Source organism: Macaca mulatta, chromosome X (assembly GCF_049350105.2).
Source record: "Macaca mulatta isolate MMU2019108-1 chromosome X, T2T-MMU8v2.0, whole genome shotgun sequence".
Lineage (NCBI taxonomy): Eukaryota > Metazoa > Chordata > Mammalia > Primates > Cercopithecidae > Macaca > Macaca mulatta.
Window position 1 is genome coordinate 124,489,957 of NC_133426.1, and position 24,898 is coordinate 124,514,854.

Below are 24,898 nucleotides of genomic sequence, written 5' to 3' on the forward strand. Positions count from 1 at the left end.
TATTAATAAGTGCCAAAGACAGGCACAGAAACTATAACCCAATGAAAAGGTAGATCTTCCAGGGGAAAAAAGGTATTAATCTTTTTCTTTTCATTTTAATCTGAAACAAAGCAATGGTACAAAGAAAACCAAGTGCCGAATGGAGGGAAGGGGTCAAAATATCACACAGCACTGATAACCAGAAAGACAAAGGAAAACTTTGTCCTCTGGCTATATATTTTTAAAAGCATCCACATTGAGGCTCTGAATTATTTCATGGGTCCATATTCCTGGTCACATGTAACCCAAAATAGAACATTCCACAACTGTTGTTCAGGAGCCTTTGAAAATTTTACATAATCTTTCTAACGATCACCTTGTAACTACATTTGCTGGGAAGATGAAAAGGGGAAAAAATAAAAGACTGAAAAGGGAGGGAAGTGAAAATTTGTTAAAAGAAAAAATTTCTTTTGTCAACTTCCAGGCTTCCAACTCATTAATAGTACTTAACCTATCAGTGTAAATGTATGCACACCCAAAATAAGCAGAACTAGCTTGGCCTTAGGGTAAACGCCATGGGTGTCTATTACAATGACTCTTGCCAATACAACCAATGTACTACTAGTATTGGAACTTTAATATCTACTACAGACACCACAGAAATAAGATCTAATACTATGGGAGCTGTAAGAAAGGGATACCTAATTCTGCCTGGAAGAGACAGGAGGACACATTCCGCTACATTCACTTCCTGGCCTCTCTAAAAAGATCATCATGGGAAGTGTTTATTACTACCATGAATTAGTTGTAGGTAATGAGACACAGGAGAGGTGATACAGGACAGGCAAAACCCTTGTCCTCAGGGAGTTTGCATTCCAGGGAAGGAAAAAGACTGGCATATGGCTAAATGCAAAGACTCTGGAGCTAGACTTCCTGCATTTGAACCCTGGATCCATGTTTATTTACTGTGCGACCTTAGACAATTTACTTAATCTCTCTCTGCCCCAAAGTCCTTGTTTGTGAAATGGGAATAATATGAAGTGTCTACTTCATAAGGTTATTATGAGAATAACATAAATTAATATGCATAAAGGTTTTGTACCTAGTACAAAGTAACGCTATTTAAGTGTTAGCTATTATAATGACTCTTGCCAATACAACTACTATGAGTACTGGGACTTCAATCCCCCCTGCCAACACCAAAATGTAAGAGTCAATGCTATGGGAGCCATTAGAAAGGGATACTTGGCCACATGTGGTGGCTCACGCCTGTAATCCCAGTACTTTGGGAGGCTGAGGTGGGTGAATCACTTGAGCCCAGGAGTTGAAGACCAGCCTGGGCAACATGGCAAAACCCCATTTCCAAAAAAAAAAAAAATAATACAAAAATTAGCCAGGCATGGTGGCACATGCCTGTTGTCCGAGCTACTCAGGAGGCTGAGGTGGGATAATCACCTGAGCCTGGGAAGTCAAGGCTGCAGTGAGCCATGATTGCACCACTATACTCCAACCTGGGTGACAAAGTGAGACGCTGTCTCAAAATAAATAAATAAATAAGAAAAGGACACCTAATTCTGCTTGGAAGTGGCATGGGATACATTTCAGTGAAAGTTTCACAGAGAGGTCCTAAAGGATAAACAGGAGTGGGTTAGGCCCAACATATGAGAGAAAGCATTCCAGAAAGAAGGGTGGCAATATGAGGGAACGTGTCACCTTCCAATGTTGGGGAAGGCTGCAGTGCATGCTCTGCACAGGAGAAAAGCCTGGTGAGGTAGAGAGGAGCCACATAAGAGACCTTGCCACACTGGGAGCCACTGAAGAAATCTAAACAAGAAAACAATATGACCATATTTACATTTCAGAAAGATCATTATGGCTGCAAAGAGAGAGATAAACTGTCAGGGTAGAAGGGGAGGGCTAAGACTAGAAGAAAAAAAAAACAGATTAGAAGGATATTTTAATGATCTACCTGACAAATTATGTGGGCCAAAACTAAGGAAGTGATAATAAGGATAAAGCAGCAGGGGGAGTGAATTGGAGAAATAATTGGGAAGGAGAAGTGGACTTAGTGACTAACTGAATGTGAAGGATGAGAAAGAGTCCAGGATGATGCCCCAGTTTCTGAGTCAGGCACCTGAGTGAATGGTGGTGTCATCAAACAAGACCAAGACTATAGATGAGAAGGCAGGTACTCAGGGCTAAGATTACATGGGATTGGACATTAGATATGCCATGCTTACAATACTGGGGAATCTTTGTGTTGAATAAACATTTGTATTTATGAGATCTGAAATATTAACAGCACTTTCAGTGCAGTGGGATTACACTTTCCTATAATTTTTCCAAATACTTCTCAATTAGCATAAATTATACAATTGGATAAGAAAGATATAAATACTTGAATATTCAATTTTAAATAACAAATAGCTAGTTACTTCTGATCCTGCCTTGCCCAACTTACTGTTGAGTTAATGGGTGCAGCACACCAACATGGCACATGTATACATATGTAACAAACCTGCACATTGTGCACATGTACCCTAGAACATAATGTATAATAAAAAGTATATATCTTGAAGACAGAGTCAGGAAAACCAGTGCCAGCACTGAAACTGAGACCTGGCAATGTTGTTGCTTTTTAAAGCAGCCAGAGTTCTAGTACCTTTTACTGTGTGGCCCTTTCTGACCACCACCACCATCAATTCCTCTTTGTGCTTATATCAAGTCAGAAATTACAGCTCCTGGTATATATTAGGAAGCCATTGTGCCAGACTCTGAAAATGGGGCATATTAACTTATTTCCACTGTGACAAATGATCACAAACAGTGGCTTTAAACAACCCCAATTGATTACCTTACAGCTCTGGAGGTTAGAAGTCAAAACTTAAGTATTAGCAAAGCTTCAGGGGAGAGATGGTTTTCTTACTGTTTTTGTTTTCCAGATTCTAGAGGCTACCTTCATTCTTGGCTTGTGGCACCTTCCTATATCTTCAAAGAGCATCACTCCAACCTCTGGATCCATCATCACATCTCCCTTTTCTGACTTGCACCTGTGTCCCTTTTATAAGGATCCTTGTGATTGCAATGGGCCTGCCTGAATGATCCAGGATAATCTCATCTCAAAGACCTTAACTTAATCACATCTGCAAGTCCATTTTGCCATGTCATAGTCACAGGTTCTGGGGATTAAAATGTGGACATCCTGGGGGGCCTATTCTGTCTACTGCTGGTAGTATTTGTCAGATTTCTTCACTATAAAGTTATAATATTTTTCCATTCCACATTCTTGTCTTTGTAAGCGAATCATTAAATTAACACCCAGTGGAAGGAGAACAAAGTTCTAGCATATAAAGAAGATATATATACAAACAAACATTCACAAATAAAATATGGAATTCTTCTGTAAGGAAGACTTATCTCTTCTACCCTACTTATTTATTCAATCGTTTATTTCTATTAATATTGACTCATGGATAAAAGAGAAAAGGGTGGGATTAATACACAAGAGCATAGACAGAGGGGAAATGGTTAATTCCTTTATTCATTCATTCAGCAAATATTTATTGAGCAACTCACGTGTGTAAGAAATGGTTGCAGGTGCTGAGATTAAAACAGTAAACAAGTCGAACAAGATGCCTGGCCTCTTGGAGCTTCTATTCCAGTGAAAGGGGATAGAAAATAAATAAAGAAGGAAAATATCTAATAGTTGGAGGGATGAGTCTTATGCAGAGAATTAAACTGGGATGGTGTGACAGTAGACAGTACACAGGTGGCCACTTTAGATTGGATGGTCAAAGGAAACCTCTCAGAGGAGAGGATATTTAAGTAAAGATCTAGACAACAAGAGTCAGCCACATAAAGACCATGAACAAAAAACATTTTAAACAACAGTACAAAGGCCTTTCAGGGAATCCTTCTTCCTTTAAGAATGAACAGACAAAAACAAAAACAACTAGCATGGAAAGCAGTAATGGAAATATATTGAAAAACACTATTTCTTATTGAATACAGAAACATGACTTCAATGAGCCAGGAAGAGAAAGCCAAGTAAGACAAGATGAGGAAAGATATAAATTATGTTGGTCGAGGAAACTAAACCAATGTGATAAACAAAATGTACATTAAAGGGAGTAAAGAGAGGATTTGACACAGTATAGAGCAAAAAACAATACATAGAAGGAAAATAGATAAATTATAACAGATATGGAAGGCACTACTACAACTAATACCCCCAACATGGAATCAGCCTAAATATCTAATATCAAGACATGGTTTGTACCACAGAATGGCTTATACTATCCAGCTATTATAACTACAAGTCTTTACTGACATCAAAATATTCAAAATCTAGTAAGAAAAACAGGGAGGTACAGACATGATATATAGTATACCAAAACAGTAAGCACTTCCATTTACTGAGTATTTACCATATGCCAGGAACTTAACTATCTTACAAACATTTTATTTAATCCACAGAACAATCCTATACAGTGACATTACTTTATTTTATAGATGAGGAAATAGACTCATAGGAGTTAAGGCACTTTCCAAATTTCACACAGCTAGTAAGTAGCAGAGTTCGAATGAAATCTATATTTGGCAGACTTCAGAGCCTCACCCTTAACCACACTACTATAACCAGATCATATTCAATAAGTAAAACCTTAGTTACATTTAAAAATGTACCAGAAGACTAGAGTGAGAATACATCAAGGTGTTAATAGAGGTTATCTTATGTGATTATTTACCCTGCATATATATAATTTTCCATTTTTCTAAGTGTTCTATAATAAATACGTATTATAATAATATAATATATAATATAATGTACTATAATACATATTTATTATAGATAATTATAATAAATATATTTATTTAATATATAAATAAATAACTTTATATATTTATAAAGTTATAAATATATATAAATACATATTTATTATAATTATTTACCTATAATAAATATGTATTACTTGTAGAGTCCAAACAAACAAAAAATGGTGGAGGGAGAAAACAAACAACTTTTAGTCTGGGACTCAGAAAAAATTTAGACTCGAGCTATAAATGAAAGGTCTTCAGTATGTAGGCAAGGACTGAAATAATTGCGGTAGATGAGATTGCACAGCAAGAATGTAAATATGAACAGCAACACTCAAGAAGAGAAACTGGAGTAGCAATTATTCTCCCCAAGAACAGATACACTTTCTATGACCTGGAAAATTCCTCCAAATATAGAAAACATGCAACGTTACTAACAAGTTCATATCCTTTGTATGAAAGCACCCAACTCTTCAGTTATAGGAACAAATATGGTGATAAATTTCATGTGCATCTACCATAAGATCTTATGACAATAATAATGGATAACCAAAACCTACAGAATTTCTAAACCAAAATAATTCCAATGTATAAAAAGTAACTGGTCTCAGAATTTCATGTGTTACCCTCTTATTATTTTTATTGGCTAGATCTTCTAGCCAAAGATTTGGCTTACAATTATTGCCACGCTTATTTCACAGACGATAAAACCCTCGTAAGTTTTTAATCTTCAAAAAACACAGAACAAATATCTTCATTGAAAGTGAGAAAACCAAATTATGATAAATTAATAAAAGGACATCTCCAATGGCTGATCACCTTGTTAAATTTGTTTTATATGAAGTTAATCACATATGTGTTTATTTACATACATTATGGTAATGTACTATGTGCTTAGGCTTAAAAATATAATTTTAGACTTTTAAAACAAAAGGAAGACTTCCATCTTCCAATTCTTAAATTTTACAGATGAGGATGCCGTTTGACAAATAGTAAAGGCTAAATATTTTTAAACATGGAATGACCTGATTCCCAGTCCTGTATTCCCTTGACATTCTACACCATGAAGACATGATTATACATTATGTCAGTACAAAAGTCTGGGCTTATTCCTAGAATCTATACTAAATTCAATTAGCCTATTTTACAGTTTTAAAGACTGTCACTTAATATTAAATTACTTAACTATAAGTAAGAGTTAACTGTGAGAAACAAAAGAAAACTAACCATTTTACTGAATAAAATCACCAGCCAGTAATTGTTGAAAAATGCTATAACTTCTACAGGTATTTACTGAAAGCTTATTGGTGCAAAATCCTGCATTATGCACAATACAGGATATAAAAATACATTAGATGCAGCCAGTCACTCTCTGAAAGGGCTCCCTTAGGCATAACCAAATAAAGGCTCAAATTACTTCAATGCAGAACCAAACATGATAAAATTCATTGCAGTGGTAAAGCAGTTCAGAGGCAAGAAGCTCTCCTGATCATGTGATTGGATTGATCAGATGAGACTTTATGCAGGGTATGGAATTCAATATGGGTCTTGCGGAACAAGTAGGATTTTAATAGTCATAAACAGGAAAGGACAGTCTAGGTGACATTATCGGATTAACAATTTTAAAGGATCATTCTGACTAGAGTGTGAAGAATCCAGTTGGTTGCCAAACATTGTAAAATTTATCCCTAAGTATTTCACGAATGCATTCCCTTTCATTCATTCCCACTGCTATCACCTTTGTTCAGACTCTTCATTTCTTTCTTTGACTACTACCACTGGTCTCCTAATTTTCCCATCCTCCTTCCCCAAATAATCCACACAGCCACCAAAGTGATCTTTCTAGCAGTATAAGGCAGATCACATCACTCTTCCGTTTGTAAGTTTCAGTAGATCTCTGCAGTCTGTGAAGTATGTATACTCCTCAGCATAAACATAAACATAAAATGCTTCTTAACTTGGTCCATACCTCCCTCTCCTAACTCATCTCCAGCCTTTTCTTACTTTGCTCCTTATCATTACAATTAATAATCATCTGATTTTGATTATAGCTCTGTGAATACATCATGCTTTTTCATGTCTTCATGCATAGTAGTGCAATGTGAGGTTAACACTGGATGTTATCCTAAAATTAAGATACAGCTATAGAATAATTTGAAAGTGAAAAGGCAACATGGCTAGATTTGAATTCTGAAACGAGAACTCTAATTAGAACCCAGAGAAAAATGAACTAACCCATTGGTTATTGCAGGATGTCAGGCAAAAGACGAGAGTAGCTTGAACTAAGATGGTGGTAGTGGAGTGGAGATGGAGAGAAGTAAAGGAAACATGACTTCACTTATAAAGCCTGCCCTGACCACCCCCCTCCACAAGACCAGGTGTATATATGTGTTATACACATTCAGTAGCACCCCATACGTCCTTTCAACAGCACTTAAGAAACACAATTATTTGTGTGTATTCCCCACTACACAGAAAACCATGTATTATCATTCACTGCTATCCCTAGCACCCTACCCAGTAAATGGTGAATAATATTTGTTAAAATGATAAAAATATGATTGTGCAGTGTTTGGTATTCTTTCTCCTGTGTTGGAAATACCAGGCAATATTTTATACTGTGTTTCATCTACAAAAGACTACTTTTAGAAGACTGAAACTCTGTCAGAGCATTACAGAAATGCTTATTAGATCCAGGAATGCAATCAGAAAATACTGCCACAACAAACTGGTGATTCTCACCACAACGTGTCCTCCTAGACATTACCATAATGTATGCATGAGGATGTTCAGATAAGTATACTGTTTGCATCAAAGCAAGCCACATGTGGCTGACTTCTCCCTATACCTCATAAAGCACTAGAATAAAACTTCATATAAGGTAAAATATATGATGGATGGTAGGTTACAAGACTAAACACATGCAAGACTGATAAGAGGTTAATGCCCTTCTACATTGACCTCTGCTCACTCTTAACTCTTTATCTTGCCACCTGTCTTATTAATTTTTCATAATAATTTTCTCCATGACATATATTTATCATCTGACCACACCACACCCCCAGAAGGAGGTCAGTGAGTAGAAGAACTCATCACTTTTCATCATACTTTTGCATGTGAAAATGTTTAGTTCTTATCAATTACACAATAAATATTTGTTGAGTCAGAAACAGAACAAATACAGATTTTTTACTAGTCCTTCATTTATTTAGTAAATTAATGAGCAACTACATAGCAGACATTGTACTAATCATGGAGATACATTTCTTTCAGATATTCATTATCTTATTGAAGATTTGCTTCGCCAAATTTTTAAATATCCTACTAAATTTATGTAGAATGTACATGATAATTTGGAAAGAATGTATCTCTTCTTAGCATTTAGTCTTTTATCAAGAACCATGGTATGTTTAATTCTGCATTCTTAAAATGTCTTCTTCCCTGTCTCTGAGTAGAATTTTTAAATATTCATCATATAAATCCTAGACATTTTTGTTGGGGTTATTACTAAATATTTATATTTTGTGGCTATTATAAATTGTTTTCCATTATATCTTCTAAATGGTGATTTCTGATACAAATAAAAGGTACTGTTTTTAAAAAACTTTTATTTATATCCAACTATTTTTTATAACTCATTAGTTCCAGCACTAAGGGGTTGTTTTTAAGACTTACTTTGCATAGATATAGAAGCCTAAACTTTTTTATTTATTTCTATTTTTATTGCATATATTTAAAGTGTACAATATGATGTTTTGGTATACATAGACAGAGTGAAATGATTACTATAGTTAAACAAATTAATATATCCATCACCTTCCACAGTTGCCTTTTTGTGTGGTGAGTACACCTAAAATCTACTTCCTTAGCGAATTTTCAGAATACAACCTATTATTATTAACTATTGTCCTCATGCCATAGATTACATCTAGACTTATTCACCCTACCTAACTGCACATTTGCATGCTTTGACCTTCTTCTTCCCATTTCTTCCCACTCCTGCCCCTGTGTTTCTATCTATTTGACATTTACAAATACAGTATTTTTTGTTCGAAGTCTGCCTTATTTCATTTAGCATAATATCCTCCACATTCATCCATGTTGTTGTAAATGGCATTATCTCCTTTTTTTATTATTATTATACTTTAAGTTCTAGGGTACATGTGCACAACACGCCAGTTTGTTACATATGTATATATGTGCCACGCTGGTATGCTGCACCCATCAACTCGTCATTTACATTAGGTATATCTCCTAATGCTATCCCTCCCCCTTCCCCCCATCCCATGACAGGCCCCAATATGTGATGTTCCCCACCCTGTGTCCAAGTGTTCTCATTGTTCAATTCCCACCTATGAGTGAGAACATGCGGTGTCTGGTTTTCTGTCCTTGCGATAGTTTGCTCAGAATGATGGTTTCCAGCTGCATCCATGTCCTTACAAAGGACATGAACTCACCCTTTTTTATGGCTGCATAGTATTCCATGGTGTATATGTGCCACATTTTCTTAATCCAGTCTATCATTGATGGACATCTGGGTTGGTTCCAAGTCTTTGCTAGTGTGAATAGTGTCACAATAAACATGTGTGTGCATATGTCTTTATAGCAGCATGATTTATAATCCTTTGGGTATATGCCCAGTAATGGGATGGCTAGGTCAAATGGTATTCTAGTTCTAGATCCTTGAGGAATCGCCACACTGTCTTCTACAATGGTTGAACTAGCTTACAGTCCCACAAACAGTGTAAAAGTGTTTCTATTTCTCCACATCCTCTCCAGCACCTGTTGTTTCCTGACTTTTTAATGATCACCATTCTAACTGGTGTGAGATGGTATCTCATTGTGGTTTTGATTTGCATTTCTCTGATGGCCAGTGATAATGAGCATTTTTTCACGTGTCTGTTGGCTGCATAAATGTCTTCTTTTGAGAAGTGTCTGTTCATATCCGTCGCCCACTTTTTGATGGGGTTGGTTGATTTTTTCTTGTAAATTTGTCTGAGTTCTTTGTAGATTCTGGATATTAGCCCTTTCTCAGATGGGTAGATTGTAAAAATTTTCTCTAGGCATTATCTACTTTTTAAAAGACTGAATAATATCCCATTGTGTGTGTGTGTGTGTGTGTGTGTGTGTGTGTGTATCACAATTTCTTTATCCAGTCATCCATTGAAAGTTGTTTCCATATCTTAGCTATTGTGTATAATGTTGCAATGAACATGAAAGTACAGATATCTCAAGGAAGTGCTAATTCCATCACTCTTGCATATATACCCAGAAATGGGATTACTGGGTCATATGGTAGTTCTGTATTTAGGTTTCTGAGGAACTTCTGTACTGTTTATCCTAATGGCTGCATCATTTTATATTCCCACCAACAGTGTGTAAGGGTTCTCTTCTCTACATCCTCTCCAACACTTGCTATTGTTTGTATTTCTGATAATGGCCATCCTAATAGGTGCAAGGTGATATTTCACTGTGGTTTTCATTTACATTTCCCTGATGATGTGATGTTGAGCACCTTTTTATATGCCTGTTGGCCATTTCTATGTATTATTTTAAAAAATATATCTATTCAGGTCCTTTGCTCATTTTTAAGTTGTGTTATTTGGTGGGTTTCTTTTCTACTGAGTTATGTAAGTTATGTTAAGATATTAACCCTCATCACATACATGGTTTGCAAATATTTTCTCCCAATATGTAGGCTGCCTTTTCATTTTGTTTATTGTTTTTTTTCCCATGAAGAAGATTTTTATGTTGTCCCAACTTGTTTATTCTTGTTTCTGTTGCTTAAGCTTTTGGGGTGATATCCAAAAAAATCTTTGCAAAGGCCAATATCAAGGAGTGTTTCCCTTGTGTTTTCTTCTCTTTTTTGTGACGCTCTTCCTGATAGCTCTGATCCCTTGTGTTTACTTTTAGAAGCTTTATGATTTCAGGTCTTACGCTTTGGTATTTAATCCATTTTGTGTTTATTTTTGTGTACAATGTAATATAAGGATCCAGTTTCATTCTTTTGCAAGTGGATATCCAGTTTTCCAAGCACTATTTATCTTCTAAGAATTGGTAATTTTGTCTTCTTCCTTCCATTAGTTATGCCTCTTTACTGACATTGGACAGAATTTATAGATATATATTAAATACTATGTTGATTGTGGGCATCCTCATTTTATTGCTGCCTAAGGAACAACTCTTACATATGACCATTAAGTGTGATGCTGAATTGTTGTCTCAGAGAGATATTTTTTTCTTATTATAAGAGCAAGTTTCCGTCACTAATCTTTTAAGGGCTCTTTTCTATTCTTAAAATGAGCATTTAATTGTTTTCAAACACCTTTGGATTTTCACTTTTGGTTCTCATTATATCTATGCATTCTTTTTTTTTTTTAATTATACTTTAAGTTCTAGGGTACATGTGCATAACGTGCAGGTTTGTTACATATGTATACTTGTGCCATGTTGCTGTGCTGCACCCATCAACTCGTCAGCACCCATCAACTCGTCATTTACATCAGGTATAACTCCCAATGCAATCCCTCCCCCTCCCCCCTCCCCATGATAGGCCCCGGTGTGTGATGTCCCCCTTCCCGAGTCCAAGTGATCTCATTGTTCAGTTCCCACCTATGAGTGAGAACATGCGGTGTTTGGTTTTCTGTTCTTGTGATAGTTTGCTAAGAATGATGGTTTCCAGCTGCATCCATGTCCCTACAAAGGACACAAACTCATCCTTTTTGATGGCTGCATAGTATTCCATGGTGTATATGTGCCACATTTTCTTAATCCAGTCTGTCACTGATGGACATCTGGGTTGATTCCAAGTCTTTGCTATTGTGAATAGTGCCGCAATAAACATACGTGTGCATGTGTCTTTATAGCAGCATGATTTATAATCCTTTGGGTATATACCCAGTAATGGGATGGCTGGGTCATATGGTACATCTAGTTCTAGATCCTTGAGGAATCGCCATACTGTTTTCCATAATGGTTGAACTAGTTTACAACCCCACTATGAATAACTTTCATGATCTTAAACCATTCTCATGCTGGGATAAAACTTTCTTAGTCAAAAAGAGTTTATTCCCTTTATATATTCTTTTTTATTTTCAGAGTCTTGCTCTGTCGCCCAGGCTGGAAGGCAGTGGCACGATCTCAGTTCACTGCAACCTCCGCCTCCCAGGTTCAGGCGATTCTCATGCCTCAGCCTCCCAAATAGCTGGAATTAGAGGTGTGCACCACCACACCCGGCCAATTTTCTTTGTATTTTTAGTACAGACAGGGTTTCACCATTGACCAGGCTGGTCTTGGACTCTTTACCTCAGATAATCCACCCTCCTCAACCTCCCAAAGTGTTGTGATTCCAGATGTGAGCCCTTTCAGATATTTCTGAATGTTTTTGGTTTTATTGTATTTAGAATTTGAAATTGACCCATAATTTGTATATGGATGCAAGCAACGTTTTTCTCAAGTTTTGGCATTTGAATTATGCAGCTTCCCATTATTTTCTATGTTCTGGATCACTTTACTTAGAATCAGAATTATATTTCTTTCAAAGGGGCTTTATTTATAAGAAAGGTTACAAGAGAAGAAAATCAAAAGTCATTGTGTTATAAACTAGGGGCCATAAGACTAGGTCTCTCTGTAATGCCAGATTTAGCTCAAGATATCATTCAGTTACCTTGCCATTTACAAAGGTATTAGCTTAGAATTAAAAGTACAAAGAACTTTTCTTCTGTAAAGTGGTCTTATTAATTACTTAGATCCTATGTGGAATCTAGTATGTACATTCACTTCTCTGGTTTGTGGCCAATAATGCATTTATAATGTGTAAAACTGTAAAGAAAAAAAAAACTGTAAAACTAAAACTGTAAAACTTTTGGAAGAAAGCCTCAAATTTGGAAAGGCAAAGATTTCTTGGGCAAGATACAAAAAGCACCAAGCATAACGGAAGAAAAATGATAAACTGAACTTCATTTAAAAAAGAACTACTGCTCATCAAAAGACACAAATACCAGAATGTGAGGGTAAGTCATGGACTGGAAGGAAATATTCACAGTACAAACACCTATATATCCAGAGTGAATTAAAAACTCCTAATAATCAAAATAAAATAACAACCCATTTTAAATGGCCAAAACACTTGAACATATGCTTCTAAAATATATCCAAATAGCTAATAAACATATGAAACCTATTCATATCATTAAACATGAGGAAAATGAAGAGTGAAAACCATAATGAGGAAGTACTACGCACCCACAGAATGGCTAAAATTAAAGAAGCTAACAATATCAAGTGTTAGTAAAGATTCTCACTTATTATTGGTGGGAGTATAAAATGATACGACTATTTTCAAAAAACATTTGGCAGTTTCTACAAACGTTAAACAACAGTAGCTTACTCTATGTCCCAGCAATTCCACTTCAGTATACTGTAAATCTAAACAAAATGAGTGCATGTGGCCAAAATAAGTTTTACACAAGAATCCTAATAACAGTTTTATGCATTACAGCCAAATGTTGGATACACCTTAAATGACTATCAACAGGAAAACAGATAGAATAAATTGTTGTATATTTAAACAATGAAATATTACATAGCAACAATAAAGAAGGAGCTGCTGATACATGCAGCTATAAATTCAACATCCTCTGATCTACTCCTGTTTTCACCCAACATGGCCACATATTATCCCTGCTATGATTTCCCTATTTTCTATATCTGTGAGCAAGTCTATTTTATAGCTCCTAAGGTGAATATTCCACCCTAGCCCACGTGATAGTACAGTAGTCCCTGCTTATGCATGGTTTCACTTTCCCCTGGTTTCAGTTACCCACGGTCAACCACATTCTAAAGAAAATATCAAGTAGAAAACTCCAGGAATAAACAATTTATAAGTTTTCAATTATGTATAATTCTGAGTAAGGTGATGAAATCTTGCACTATCCTACTTCACTCCACCCCACCCACAACATGAATTATCTCTTTGACCAGCATCCATGCTATAAATGCTACCCACCCATGAGTCACTTAGTAGCCAGTTCAGTTATCAGATCAACTGCTGAGGTATTTCAGTGCTTGTGTTCACGAAACCCTTATTTGACTTAATAATGGCCCACAGTGCAAGAATAGTGATACTGGTGACTTGGATATGTCAAAGAGAAGTTATAAAGGGCTTCCTTTAAGTGAAAGGGTCAAAGTTCTTGACTTATAAAAGTATGCTCTCCCTCCACCAGGACACATGTTTACCTACGTAAGAAACATGCACATCCTGCACATGTGTCCCAGAACTTAAAATTAATTTTAAAAAATCATATGCTGAGGTTGCTAAGATCAACAGTAGCAAAGAAATCTTCTGTTGGTGAAACTGTGGAGAAGGAAGAAGCAGCTCGTGCTAGTTCTGCTGTCACAGTAAAACTGCAAGTTATGACCGCAATGCATGATAAGTGCTTAGTTAAGATGGAAAATGTTTATATTTGTGAGTAGAAGACATGAGCAGAAATATGCTGATTGATGGCAGTTGGATTTGGTACTATCCTCAGTTTCAGGCATCCTGGGAGCCTTGAAATGTATCCTGCATGGATAAAGGGGAACTACTTATACATTCCAACAAACAGGCACCCTCATATTATATTTCCCTAATGGGATTATTATGAAAAATTCCCTCTATGGTATCTGTCAAATAACAGTGACTTTATATATGTTCCCTTCTTACCTCAACCTTTCCTACATTTTCTTTACATCTTACAACATGCCTGTATTTTAAAATACGTCAGAATTGAAAAACACTAATACTACATTTTCAAAATAATTAAAATCTCACTTTTACATTTGAATAACATGAGGGATCTTCAAAAAGTTCATGCAAAGTGTGTATTTTGAAAAAAACTGTGCACGGATTTCAATTTTTTTGCACGAAAATAAACTCATAGTAATGTGTTCTAACATGCCTGAACAGGACCTGGTTTGAAGCACTAAGAAGTATAAGACATCAGTTTGAAAAGAGACCCTATCAAAGAAACATGAATTCTGCTAAAATTGAAACAAGAACAAACATCAAATTTTTCACAAAGTTTGGGTGGAAGAATGGTGAAATCGTTGATGCTTTATGAAAAGTTTATGGGGACAATGCCCCCAAAGAAATCAGCAGTTTACAAATGGATAACTCATTTTAGAAAGGAATGAGATGATGTTAAAGATGAAGCCCGCAGCAGCAGATGATCCAAATCAATTTGCAAGGAAAAAATTAATCTTGCTCATGCTCTAATTAAAGAGGACCAATGAATAACAGCAGACATGATACCCAACACCACAGATACCTCAGTTGGTTCAGCTTACACAACTCTGACTGAAAAATTCAAGTTGAGCAAACTTTCCACTTGATAGGTACCAAAACAATTACACCCAGATCAGCTGCAGAGAAGAAAAGAGCTTTCAATGGAAAATTTTAAACAAGTAGGATCAAGATTCTGAAGTATTTCTTCAAAGAATTGTAACATGAAATGAAACATGACCTTACCAGTATGATTCTGAAGACAAGCACAATCAGAGCAATGGCTAGGAAAAGGTAGAAGTAACCCAGTCAAAACAAAAGCAGAGTGGTCACGAGCAAAAGTCACAGCAACAGTTATTTTGGGATGATCAAGACGTTTTGCTTGAGGATTTTCAGAAGGGCCAAAGGACTATATCATCTGTTTATTATGAGAGTGTTTTGAGAAAGTTAGCCAAAACATTACCAGCAAAATGCCTAAGACAGCTTCACCAGAAAGTTCTTCTTCACCATGACAATGCTTCTGCTCATTTCTCAAACAAGGGCAATTTTGTGAGAGTTTTGATGGGAAATCATTAAGCACCCTTCTTACAGTACTAATTTGGCTCCTTCTGACTTCTTTTTGTTTCCTAGTCTTAAAAACCCTTTAAAGAGCACCCATTTTTCTTCACTTAATAATGTAAAAGAGACATCACTGATATGGTTAAATTCCCAGGGCCCTCAGTTCTTTACAGATAGACTAAATGGCTGGTATCAACACTTACAAAAGCATCTTGATTTGGGTGGAGCTTATATTAAGAAACACTTGTTTTTTATTTTTATCTTTTATTTCCATTTTTCCATGAACTTTTTAAAGTTCCCTCATACTAGCTTATATATACTGCTTACTATCTGCCCAGCTCACTCACTCATGCCTGCTCTCCATTTTTTTCTCTCTCTCCACACATACACACACACTTTCACACATCCCCCACCTTTCACACTTATTTAATCTTCACAACAACCCTGCAATGTAGGTACTATTATTAACACCATTTCATAGGTGAGGAAGTTGAGGCATAGAATGACTACGAAACTTGCCCAAGGCTACACCACTATAAGCATCAGAGCCAGGATACAGAAAACTCTAACATACTATTCCAAATGTTTCACCTAAACTGTACAATTAAGCTACTGGGAATAAGAGAGACTCTGTCATAGCTGCAAAACAAGGCTATTTTTCTTTAAATAATAAATTTAAAATCCTAGTGTGTCAGAAGAAGCTTTAAATATCTCATAGTAACTCCCTGAAAAGGTTTTAACTGGATTTTTAAATAACATAAATATATACAATCACAGGACAATCCTATTTTTAAAAATGTGTTGTTGGCACATCTATTCTTAAGCTATGGATACCTCTATTTATTGAAAGATATGCCTTTAAAACTGAAAATTCAAATAAATATCTCCAATGACTGTATTCCAGCTGTTCATAATTTATATCAGTTATATTTTCTAAATATATTCTCTATTTTTTCATTATCTCAAGACACATTGTCACTAACATCCTCTTTATTCGATTTCTTTGTCACTTAGTCATTCTCTAATTCATTCATACAGTAAACACTTATTTTATACCAAGTATTCAACAAATATTTATTGAGTGCCTGCTATGTTAGGTATAAAAATAGATAGGAAAGACATTATATAAGTTAAACTGTTTCCATAAATATACCGGTTACGAAGTATTGCAGCAACCAATTCCCCTCTATGCAGATGATCCATCACCTCTAAAAGTTGGATAATGACCTGTTCAGGAGGAAAAGAAGCCAATATTTACTATGAAGATTAATACTAGAGTTTTCAAACTGTTCTGTTTTTATAATATTTTTATATATTTCATGGTTGAATTAAAGGCAAAATGTATGCCCCTGTACTTAATGTCCATATTACATCTTAAGAAAATTAAGAAATTGAATCTTAGTTAAAAAACTTAAAGTAAAAATTCTACAAAATTTAATAGTGAATCACTAAATACTATTGACTAAATTTCATGTGAAATCAGTAACTAATGATTATCCATGGAAAAGCAACCAAGTGGAATAGTCCTCCCTTATCCATGGTTTGGCCTTCTGCAGTTCAAAAAATATTAAATGGAACATTCTGAAAATAAACAATTCACATGTTTTAAAATTGCACACCATTCTGAATAGCAGGATAAAATTTCACACTATCCTGCTGCACCTCACCTGAGATGTTAATCATCCTTTTGTGCAGCGTATCCATGCTATATATGCCACTTGCTTGCTGACCACTTAGTAGCAGTCTCAGTTATCAAAAAAAAAAAAAAAAAAAAAAGTATATATAGGGTTTGGTACTATCCCCGGTTTCAGGCATCCACTGGGGGTCTTGGAACATACCACCTGCAGACAAGAGGGACTATTTATACAGGACATTGGAATAAACTGAGAATCAGAAGACCTAAGGAGTCTGTGTGAAGTTGGGTTAGACAAGAGAAGTTAGAAGGTGGGAGGTGAGGCAAATACATGCCACATAGATACAGACACACTGATTCCCATGTTACCTGGGGGACTTGGGTCTGAGAAGTCTATAAACAGGGAACACAATTTTAGAATTGGTTGCAAAAAAATATAAGCTAGAAAGGTATAGTACTTTGAAATTCGAAAGACATAAAATAGGGCATAGAAATATTTTCTTGGCCTGGGTTGAATTTTTGTTTCGGTGATTATTTTTGTAGGAGAAGAGTAGATGAGTTTTGGTAAACTGAACTATATCTAAAATACTTACATTTTAGTAATGCCAGTGTATAGCACTGGGAAGGTAGAGATATTTTATGTATTTATTCCATTCATTTCAGATATATTGGGAAGCAAAATGTATATTCTACTTAAATATCTCTTGTTAATAAAATCAATTTATTACATTGGGAAGATAAAAATGCATAATACACAATTTGGTTTGTTCATAAAGTTATGATGGCTGGGTGCAGTGGCTCACGCCTATAATCCCAGCACTTGGGGAGGCCGAGGCGAGCAGACTGCTTCAGGCCAGGAGTTTGAGACCAGTCTGGACAACATGACAAAACCCCACCTCTATAAAAATACAAAAATTAGCTGGGCATGGTGGTACGCGCCTGTAGTCCCAGCTACTCAGGGGGCTGAGGTGGAAAGATCTCTTGAGCCCAGGAGGCAGAGGCTGCAGTGAGCCAAGATCACAGAACTGCACTCCAACCTGGGTGGAAGAGTGAGACCCTGTCTCAAAAAATAATGATAAAAGAAAAAGAAAAAAAAGTTATGTGAAGATCTAAAATAATTAAGCAAGCAGGAGGAGGGATTCTTCATTGTCACCAGCCCTCTTCGCCCCTGAATTTAAGGAAAAGAAATAGAAGAGGAAAAAATACTCTGTTTATTGGGTTTTCATAATTCTAAAAGGAAATAAATCAAATGACATCATTTATGTTTATTTGTACAATCATTTTTCTGCTTATAATTCTGTTATTACAAGTAAAGAAACTGAGTAGGCTAAATGAAATTAATATTTTACAGAATCTCACATGAACTGATCTTTGATTTACCTTCTCTAAAACATGTTAAAGTGATGAGAGAATTTGAGATGTTAAAATGTTTTAATTATGTTTAGACTATACAATTATTTAGAAGATGTTGAAAAGGGAAAAATCTATATCTAGATGACTGCTAGAAATCTGATAATGTAAAACTAAATAACTCATGCCCTGTTTCACTAATTGCATCTAGGATGAAACATATAGGTCCTGAAATTGGGCATGCAAATTTTCTCTTAATCTCCACTACGGTTTGAATGTGCCCCCAAAAAAGCAAGTGTTGGAAACTTGACCTCAACACAGCAGTGTTGGGAGGTGGGGCCTAACAGGAGGTGTTTGGTCATGGGGGCACCACCCTCATGAAGGATTAATGTCATTATCATGGGAGTGCGTTCCTTATAAAAGGACAAGTTCAAGTTTATCCTCCTCTTGTGTGTCCTCTCTCTCTCTCTCTCTCTCTGCCTCTTTTTGCCCTTCCAACTTCTGCCATGGGATGACACAGCAAGAAGGCCCTTGTCAGATGCCAGCCTCTTTATCTTGAATGTCCTAGCTTCCAGAAATAAATTTCTGCTCATTGTAAATTAATATGTTATATTTAAATTATAATGTACTCTGTTATACACAAAGCACAAAACAGAACAACACAGTATTCTTGTTTCAACCAATCCTCATACTGTGCCTGGATTTTGAGTCTGGGACATTCTCATTCAGATTCTCTAGAAAATAAACTTTTTGGTCTCCTAAGGAGCACGGAGTAGGTGACAGAACATGGAACTGCAGCCACTTATCAAAAAGATTTTCAACAAATAACTCATGTATCCAATCTCATGACACATTCCTGCCTTCCACAGACCAGGTGCCTCCAAATCTTAAAATATTAGGAGTTCTATGGGAAGAATTAGCTGGTTTCTCTCAGAAGTTCATGTAGAAGGAGATATTTTGAAGTTGAAACTTCCATTGCAATAAGTAAAAGTTAGAACCTTACATCTATCAATGCTTCTACTCCTGTTCTCTTTGTGTTATTGAGTTTTTCCACGATCTTACGCTCGTTTTCATGGAGTTAGGAAGGGAGAAGTAAACATATGTGATCAAATTTATCTGGGAATTAACTTTAACCAAAATTTTTAGCCAGGGAACATACATATGCATGTGTGTGTATATATATATATATACACACACACACACACACACACATATATATAGACAAATATATATTTGAAAATCAGCACAGCTCCAATATGGGGATAGAAGAGAGATAGACTAGATATCTAGAGATCAGTTAAGAAAGTTCTTCTAGAGTCAAGAACTGAGATAAGAGCCCAGACAAGGTCTATGGGAATAGCCAGAGTGAACTAGGACTGATTGACTAAAAGATCATGAATAGATATTACAGGGATAGGGATATCATAAACAAAATCACAAAATCTGTTTAAATAACTGGGATGAGGATGAAGATATCAAGTGAGGTAGCACATAGACAATCAGGAAAAATATTGCAAAAAGGAGAACAATCGTCTGATATACACACATTTATGTACCATAGGACACACCAAACAGTGTCTAACAGAAAATTGAAAAGATTACATCTAGATTTAGATTGGAACTAGAAGTGTCAATGTAGGAATATTTAGCCAATTAAGTAACAAGGGAAGTGATGAGATTGGGAAATGTTACTCAAGTGAAGGCAGTCAGAGCAAGATGGCTGAATAGAAGCCTCAAGTGATCATCCCTCCTGTAGGAAGATGAAATTGAACTATTTACACCTAAAAGAACTTTCATAACAACCAAAAATCAGGTGAATGATCACAATACCTTGTTTTAACATCATATTAAGGAAAGAGGCCCTGAAGATGGTAGGATATGCAGCCTGTAATCACCTACACCACTCCGCCCTCCATCCCCTGGCAGTGGCGTGGCCACATTGTGCAGAGGGAAAATCTGTGCACTAGAGGAGAGAGACTGCAGTAATGGTGGGACTTTCCTTGGGAACTCAGTGCTACCCTGTCAGAGTAGTAAGCAACAAGGGGAAAAACTCAGCCAACAACCATGGAGGGAGCATTTAGACCAGGCATAGGAAGAGATAAATTGCTTATCCCAGTGATTAGAACCTGAGTTCCATCAAGCCCTGCTACCATGGGCTAAAGCACTCTGGCATTCTAAATAAACTGAGAAGGCAGTCCAGGTCACTAGGACTGCAATTCCTAGGCAAGTCCTGGTGTTGTGCTGGGCTCAAAGCCAGTGGATGTGGGGTGTACATGACCCAGTGAGATACAAGCTGGTGCACCCAAGGGAGTGCTTGCATCAGTCCTCCCATAACCCCAGGCAGCACAGTTCACAGCTACGGGAGAGACTCCTTCCTTCCACTTGAGGACAGACGGGAAAGAGATGATTTTGTCTTGCAACTTGGATACTAGCTTACCTACAGTAGGCTAGGGCAGTAGGCACAGTTCTGAAGCCCCCATTCCAGGCCCTAGTTCCCAGATGACATTTCTACAGACACCCTGAGCAAAAAGGAAACCTGCTGACTTGAAGGGAAGGATCCAGTCCCAAGCAGGATTCATCATCTGCTGATTAAAGGGCCCTTGGGCCCTGAAAAGTCAGCAGTGGTGGCGAGGCAATACTCACTGTGGGTTTTGGGTGAGACTCAGAGCCATGCTGGCTTCACGTGTGACCCAGAACATTCCTAGATGTGGTAGCTATATGGAGAGACCACAGTGGGGTAAAGGACCAAGCAGGCTCCTACAGTCCCCAATTCCAGGCCTTGACTCCTGGACGGTATTTCTGGACCTGCCCTGGCCAGAGGGGAGCCCACTGCCCTGAAGAGAAAGACTCAGGACAGGCAGCATTTACCACAAGCTGACTGAGGAGCACTTGGGTCTTGAGTGAACATCACTGGTAGCTAGATAGTACTAATTGCAGCCGTGGGGTAAGAAAAGGCTCCTATAACACAGTGAAATATAATTACAAGGAGTGGCTCCTCTGCTTCAGGAAAGGAGTGGGAAAAGTGGGAAGGACTTTGTCTTTCAACTTGAGTGCCAGCTCAGTAACAGTAGAACAGAGCACCAGTTAAGATTCCTAAGGTTTCCGACTCTAGGCCTTAACTCCTAGACAGGATCTCTGGACACACCCAGGGCCAGGGAGAACTCACCATGCTGAAGGGAAAGACACAAGCCTGGCTGCTGGATTCACCACATGCTGATTGTAGAGCACTTGGGCCTTGAATGAACATAAGCAGTAGCCAGGAAGTGGTTACCATGAGCTTTGGGCAAGACCTAGGGCTGTGCTAGCATCAGGTGGGACCCAGTGCAGTTCCAGTGGTGGTTGCCATAGAGGTTCTGGTGTCACTTCTCCCTCTGCTCTAAACAATTCAGAAAAGAGAGAGAGAAAGAGAGAGATTGAGAGAGAGAGACTCCATTTGTTTGGGAGAAATTAGAGGAAGAGAACAAGAGTCTCTGCCTGGTAATCCATAGAATTCTTCTGGATCGTAGCAAAAACAACCAAGGCAGTATCTCCAAGAGTTTGCAAGAGCCACAGCATTGCTAGGCTTGGGATGCCCACTAATGAAAATATAGCCACAGTGACCAAAGGCTTAGATCACAACACCCATTTCCCTTTAAATACCTGGAAAGCCTTCCCAAGAAGGACGAGTAAAAACAAGTCCACACTGCAAAGATTACAATAAATACATAACTCTTCAACGCCCAAACACCAACGAAAATCTACAAACATTGAGACCACCCAGGAAATATGACCTCACCAAACAAACTAAATGAGGCACCAGAGACCAGTCTTAGAGAGACAGGGATATGTCACATTTCAGATGGAGAATTCAAAATAGCTGTTTTGATGAACCTCAATGAAATTAAAGATAACACAGAGAAAGAATTCGGAATCTTATCAGACAAGAGCTGAAAAATACAAATGCCATACTGAAGAATGAGTCAGAGTCTCTCAACAGTAGAACTGATAAAAGAGAAGAAAGAATTAGTGAGCTTGAATATAGGTTATTCGAAAATAGAGAAACCAAAGAAAAAATAAAAAAGAATAAAGTATACCTACAATAGCTAGAAAAATAGTCTCAAAAGGGCAAATCAGGGAGTTATTGGCCTTAAAGAAGTGGTAGAAAGAGAAATGAGGATAGAAAGTTTATTCAAAAGGATAATAACAGGGAACTTCCCAAACCTAGAGAAAGATATAAATATTCAAGTATAAGAAGGTTACAGAACATCAAGCAGATTTAGCTCAAAGAAGACTACTTCAAGGCATTTAATAATCAAACTCCCAAAGGTAAAGGACAAAGAAAGGATCCTGAAGCAGCAAGAGAAAAGAAACAAATAACATACAATGGAGCTCCCATACATCTGTCAGCAGTCTTTTCAGTGGAAACCTTATAGGCCAGGAGAGAGTGACATGACATATTTAAAGTGTTGCAGGAAAAAAAATCTTTTACCCTAGAATAGTATATCTGGCAAAAATATCTTTCAAACATGAAGGAGAAACAAAGACCTTCCTTGACAAACAAATGCTGTGGAATTTCATCAACACCAGATCTGTCCTAGAAGAAATGCTAAAGGGAGTTCCTCAATCTGAAAGAAAAGGATATTATTGAGCAAGACAAAATCTTCAGAAAGTACAAAACTTACTGGTAATGATAAGCACACTGAAAAACACAGAATATTATAACACAGTGAAATATAATTACAACTTTTCACAGCATAAACAGTATAACAAGATATAAATAGAAACATCAGGCCAGGCACAATGGCTCATGCCTGTAGTCCCAGTACTTTGGGGGGCCAAGGTGGGTGGATCACTTGCACCCAGGAGTTCAAGACCAGTCTGGGCAACATGGCAAAACCCTGTCTCTACAAAAAATACAAAAACTAGCCAGGCATGGTGGCGCATGCCTATAGTTCCAGCTACTAGGGAGGTTGAGGTGGGTGGATCACTTGAGGCCAGGAGGTCTCAAGGCTACAGTGAGCCGAGATCACACCACTGCACTCCAGCCTGGATGACAGAGTGAGACGCTGTCTCAAAAGGAAAAGAAAGAGACAACAAAAAGTTTAAAAGCTAGGGGAAGAAGTTAAAGTGTAGAGTTTTATTGGTTTTCTCTGGTTTTCTCTTTGCTTATTTGTTTGAGTATTTACACAATCAGTATTAAGCTGTCAACAGTTTAATGAGTTATAAGATATTATTTGAAAGTCTCATGGTAACCTCATATCAAAAAACATATATCAGATATATAAAAAATTAACATATACAACCAGAGAAAATTATTTTCACTAAAGGAAGACAGGAGGGAAGGAAAGGAGGAAGAGAAGACCATAAAACAACCAGAAAACAAATAACAAAATGGCTGGAGTAAGTCTTTACAACATTGAATCTACACAACTAAATCCTACAGTCAAAAGACATAGATTGGCTGAATAGTTTTCAAAAACAAGACCCAAAGATCTGTTGCCTACAAAGAGTACACATAACCTGTAGAGACATACTTAGTTTGAAAATAAGGGAATGGAAAAAGATATTCCATGCAAATGGAAACCAAAAAAGAGCAAGGATAGTTATATTTATATCACGAAACATATTTCAAGACAAAAACTATAAAGAGAAAAAATGGCATTTTATATTGATAAAGGGGTCAAGTCAGCAAGAGGATATAAAATTATAAATATATATGCACCCAACACTGGAGCACCTAGGCATATAAAGTAAATATTAGACCTAAAGAGAGCGATAGACGCCAATACAATCAGAGCTGGAGACTTCAATAACCCATTTTCAGCATTGAACATATCACCCAGACTGAAAAATCAACTAAGAAACATTGGACTTAATCTGCACTATAGAACAAATGGAACTAATAGAAATTTACAGAACATTTCATCCACCAGCACAGAATACACATTCTTCTCCTCAGCATATGGATCACTCTCAAGGACAGGCCATATGTTGGGTCACAAAACAAGTTTTAAAACATTCAAAAAAACTGAAGTTACATCAAGCATCTTCTCTGACCACAATAGAATATAACTAGAAATCAATAACAAGAGAAGTTTTGGAAACTCTACAAACACATGAAAATTAAAATATATGCTCCTGAATGATCAGTGGGTCAATGAAGAAATTAAGAAGGTGTTCTCTCATGGCAGATTTTATAAAAAGAAATTAAGAAGCAAATTCAAAAAATTCTTGAAACAAATGATAATGTAAAAACATACAAAACCTGTAAGATACAGTGAAAGCAGTACTAAAAGGAGAGTTTATAGTTATAAGTGCCT

At 36.8% G+C, this 24,898-nt stretch overlaps 1 protein-coding gene across 14 annotated transcripts in view; it reads right to left on the reverse strand.

Moving 5' to 3' along the window:
* Positions 1-24,898, reverse strand: part of KLHL13 (kelch like family member 13) — a 424,794-nt gene that overhangs the window by 105,429 nt on the left and 294,467 nt on the right. For 6 of the 14 annotated variants that reach the window (XM_077989502.1, XM_077989503.1, XM_015128069.3 and 3 more), the window contains one exon: positions 16,770-16,843. The exons of 5 other annotated variants lie outside the window; for them this stretch is intronic. In XM_077989502.1, the coding sequence (XP_077845628.1) occupies positions 16,770-16,819 (50 nt within the window). In that variant the 5' untranslated portion in view covers positions 16,820-16,843. Of the gene's footprint in view, positions 1-16,769; positions 16,844-21,765; positions 21,976-24,898 lie in introns of all 14 variants that reach the window. 3 more of the 14 variants (XM_077989497.1, XM_028842460.2, XM_077989507.1) reach the window with 2 other exon arrangements.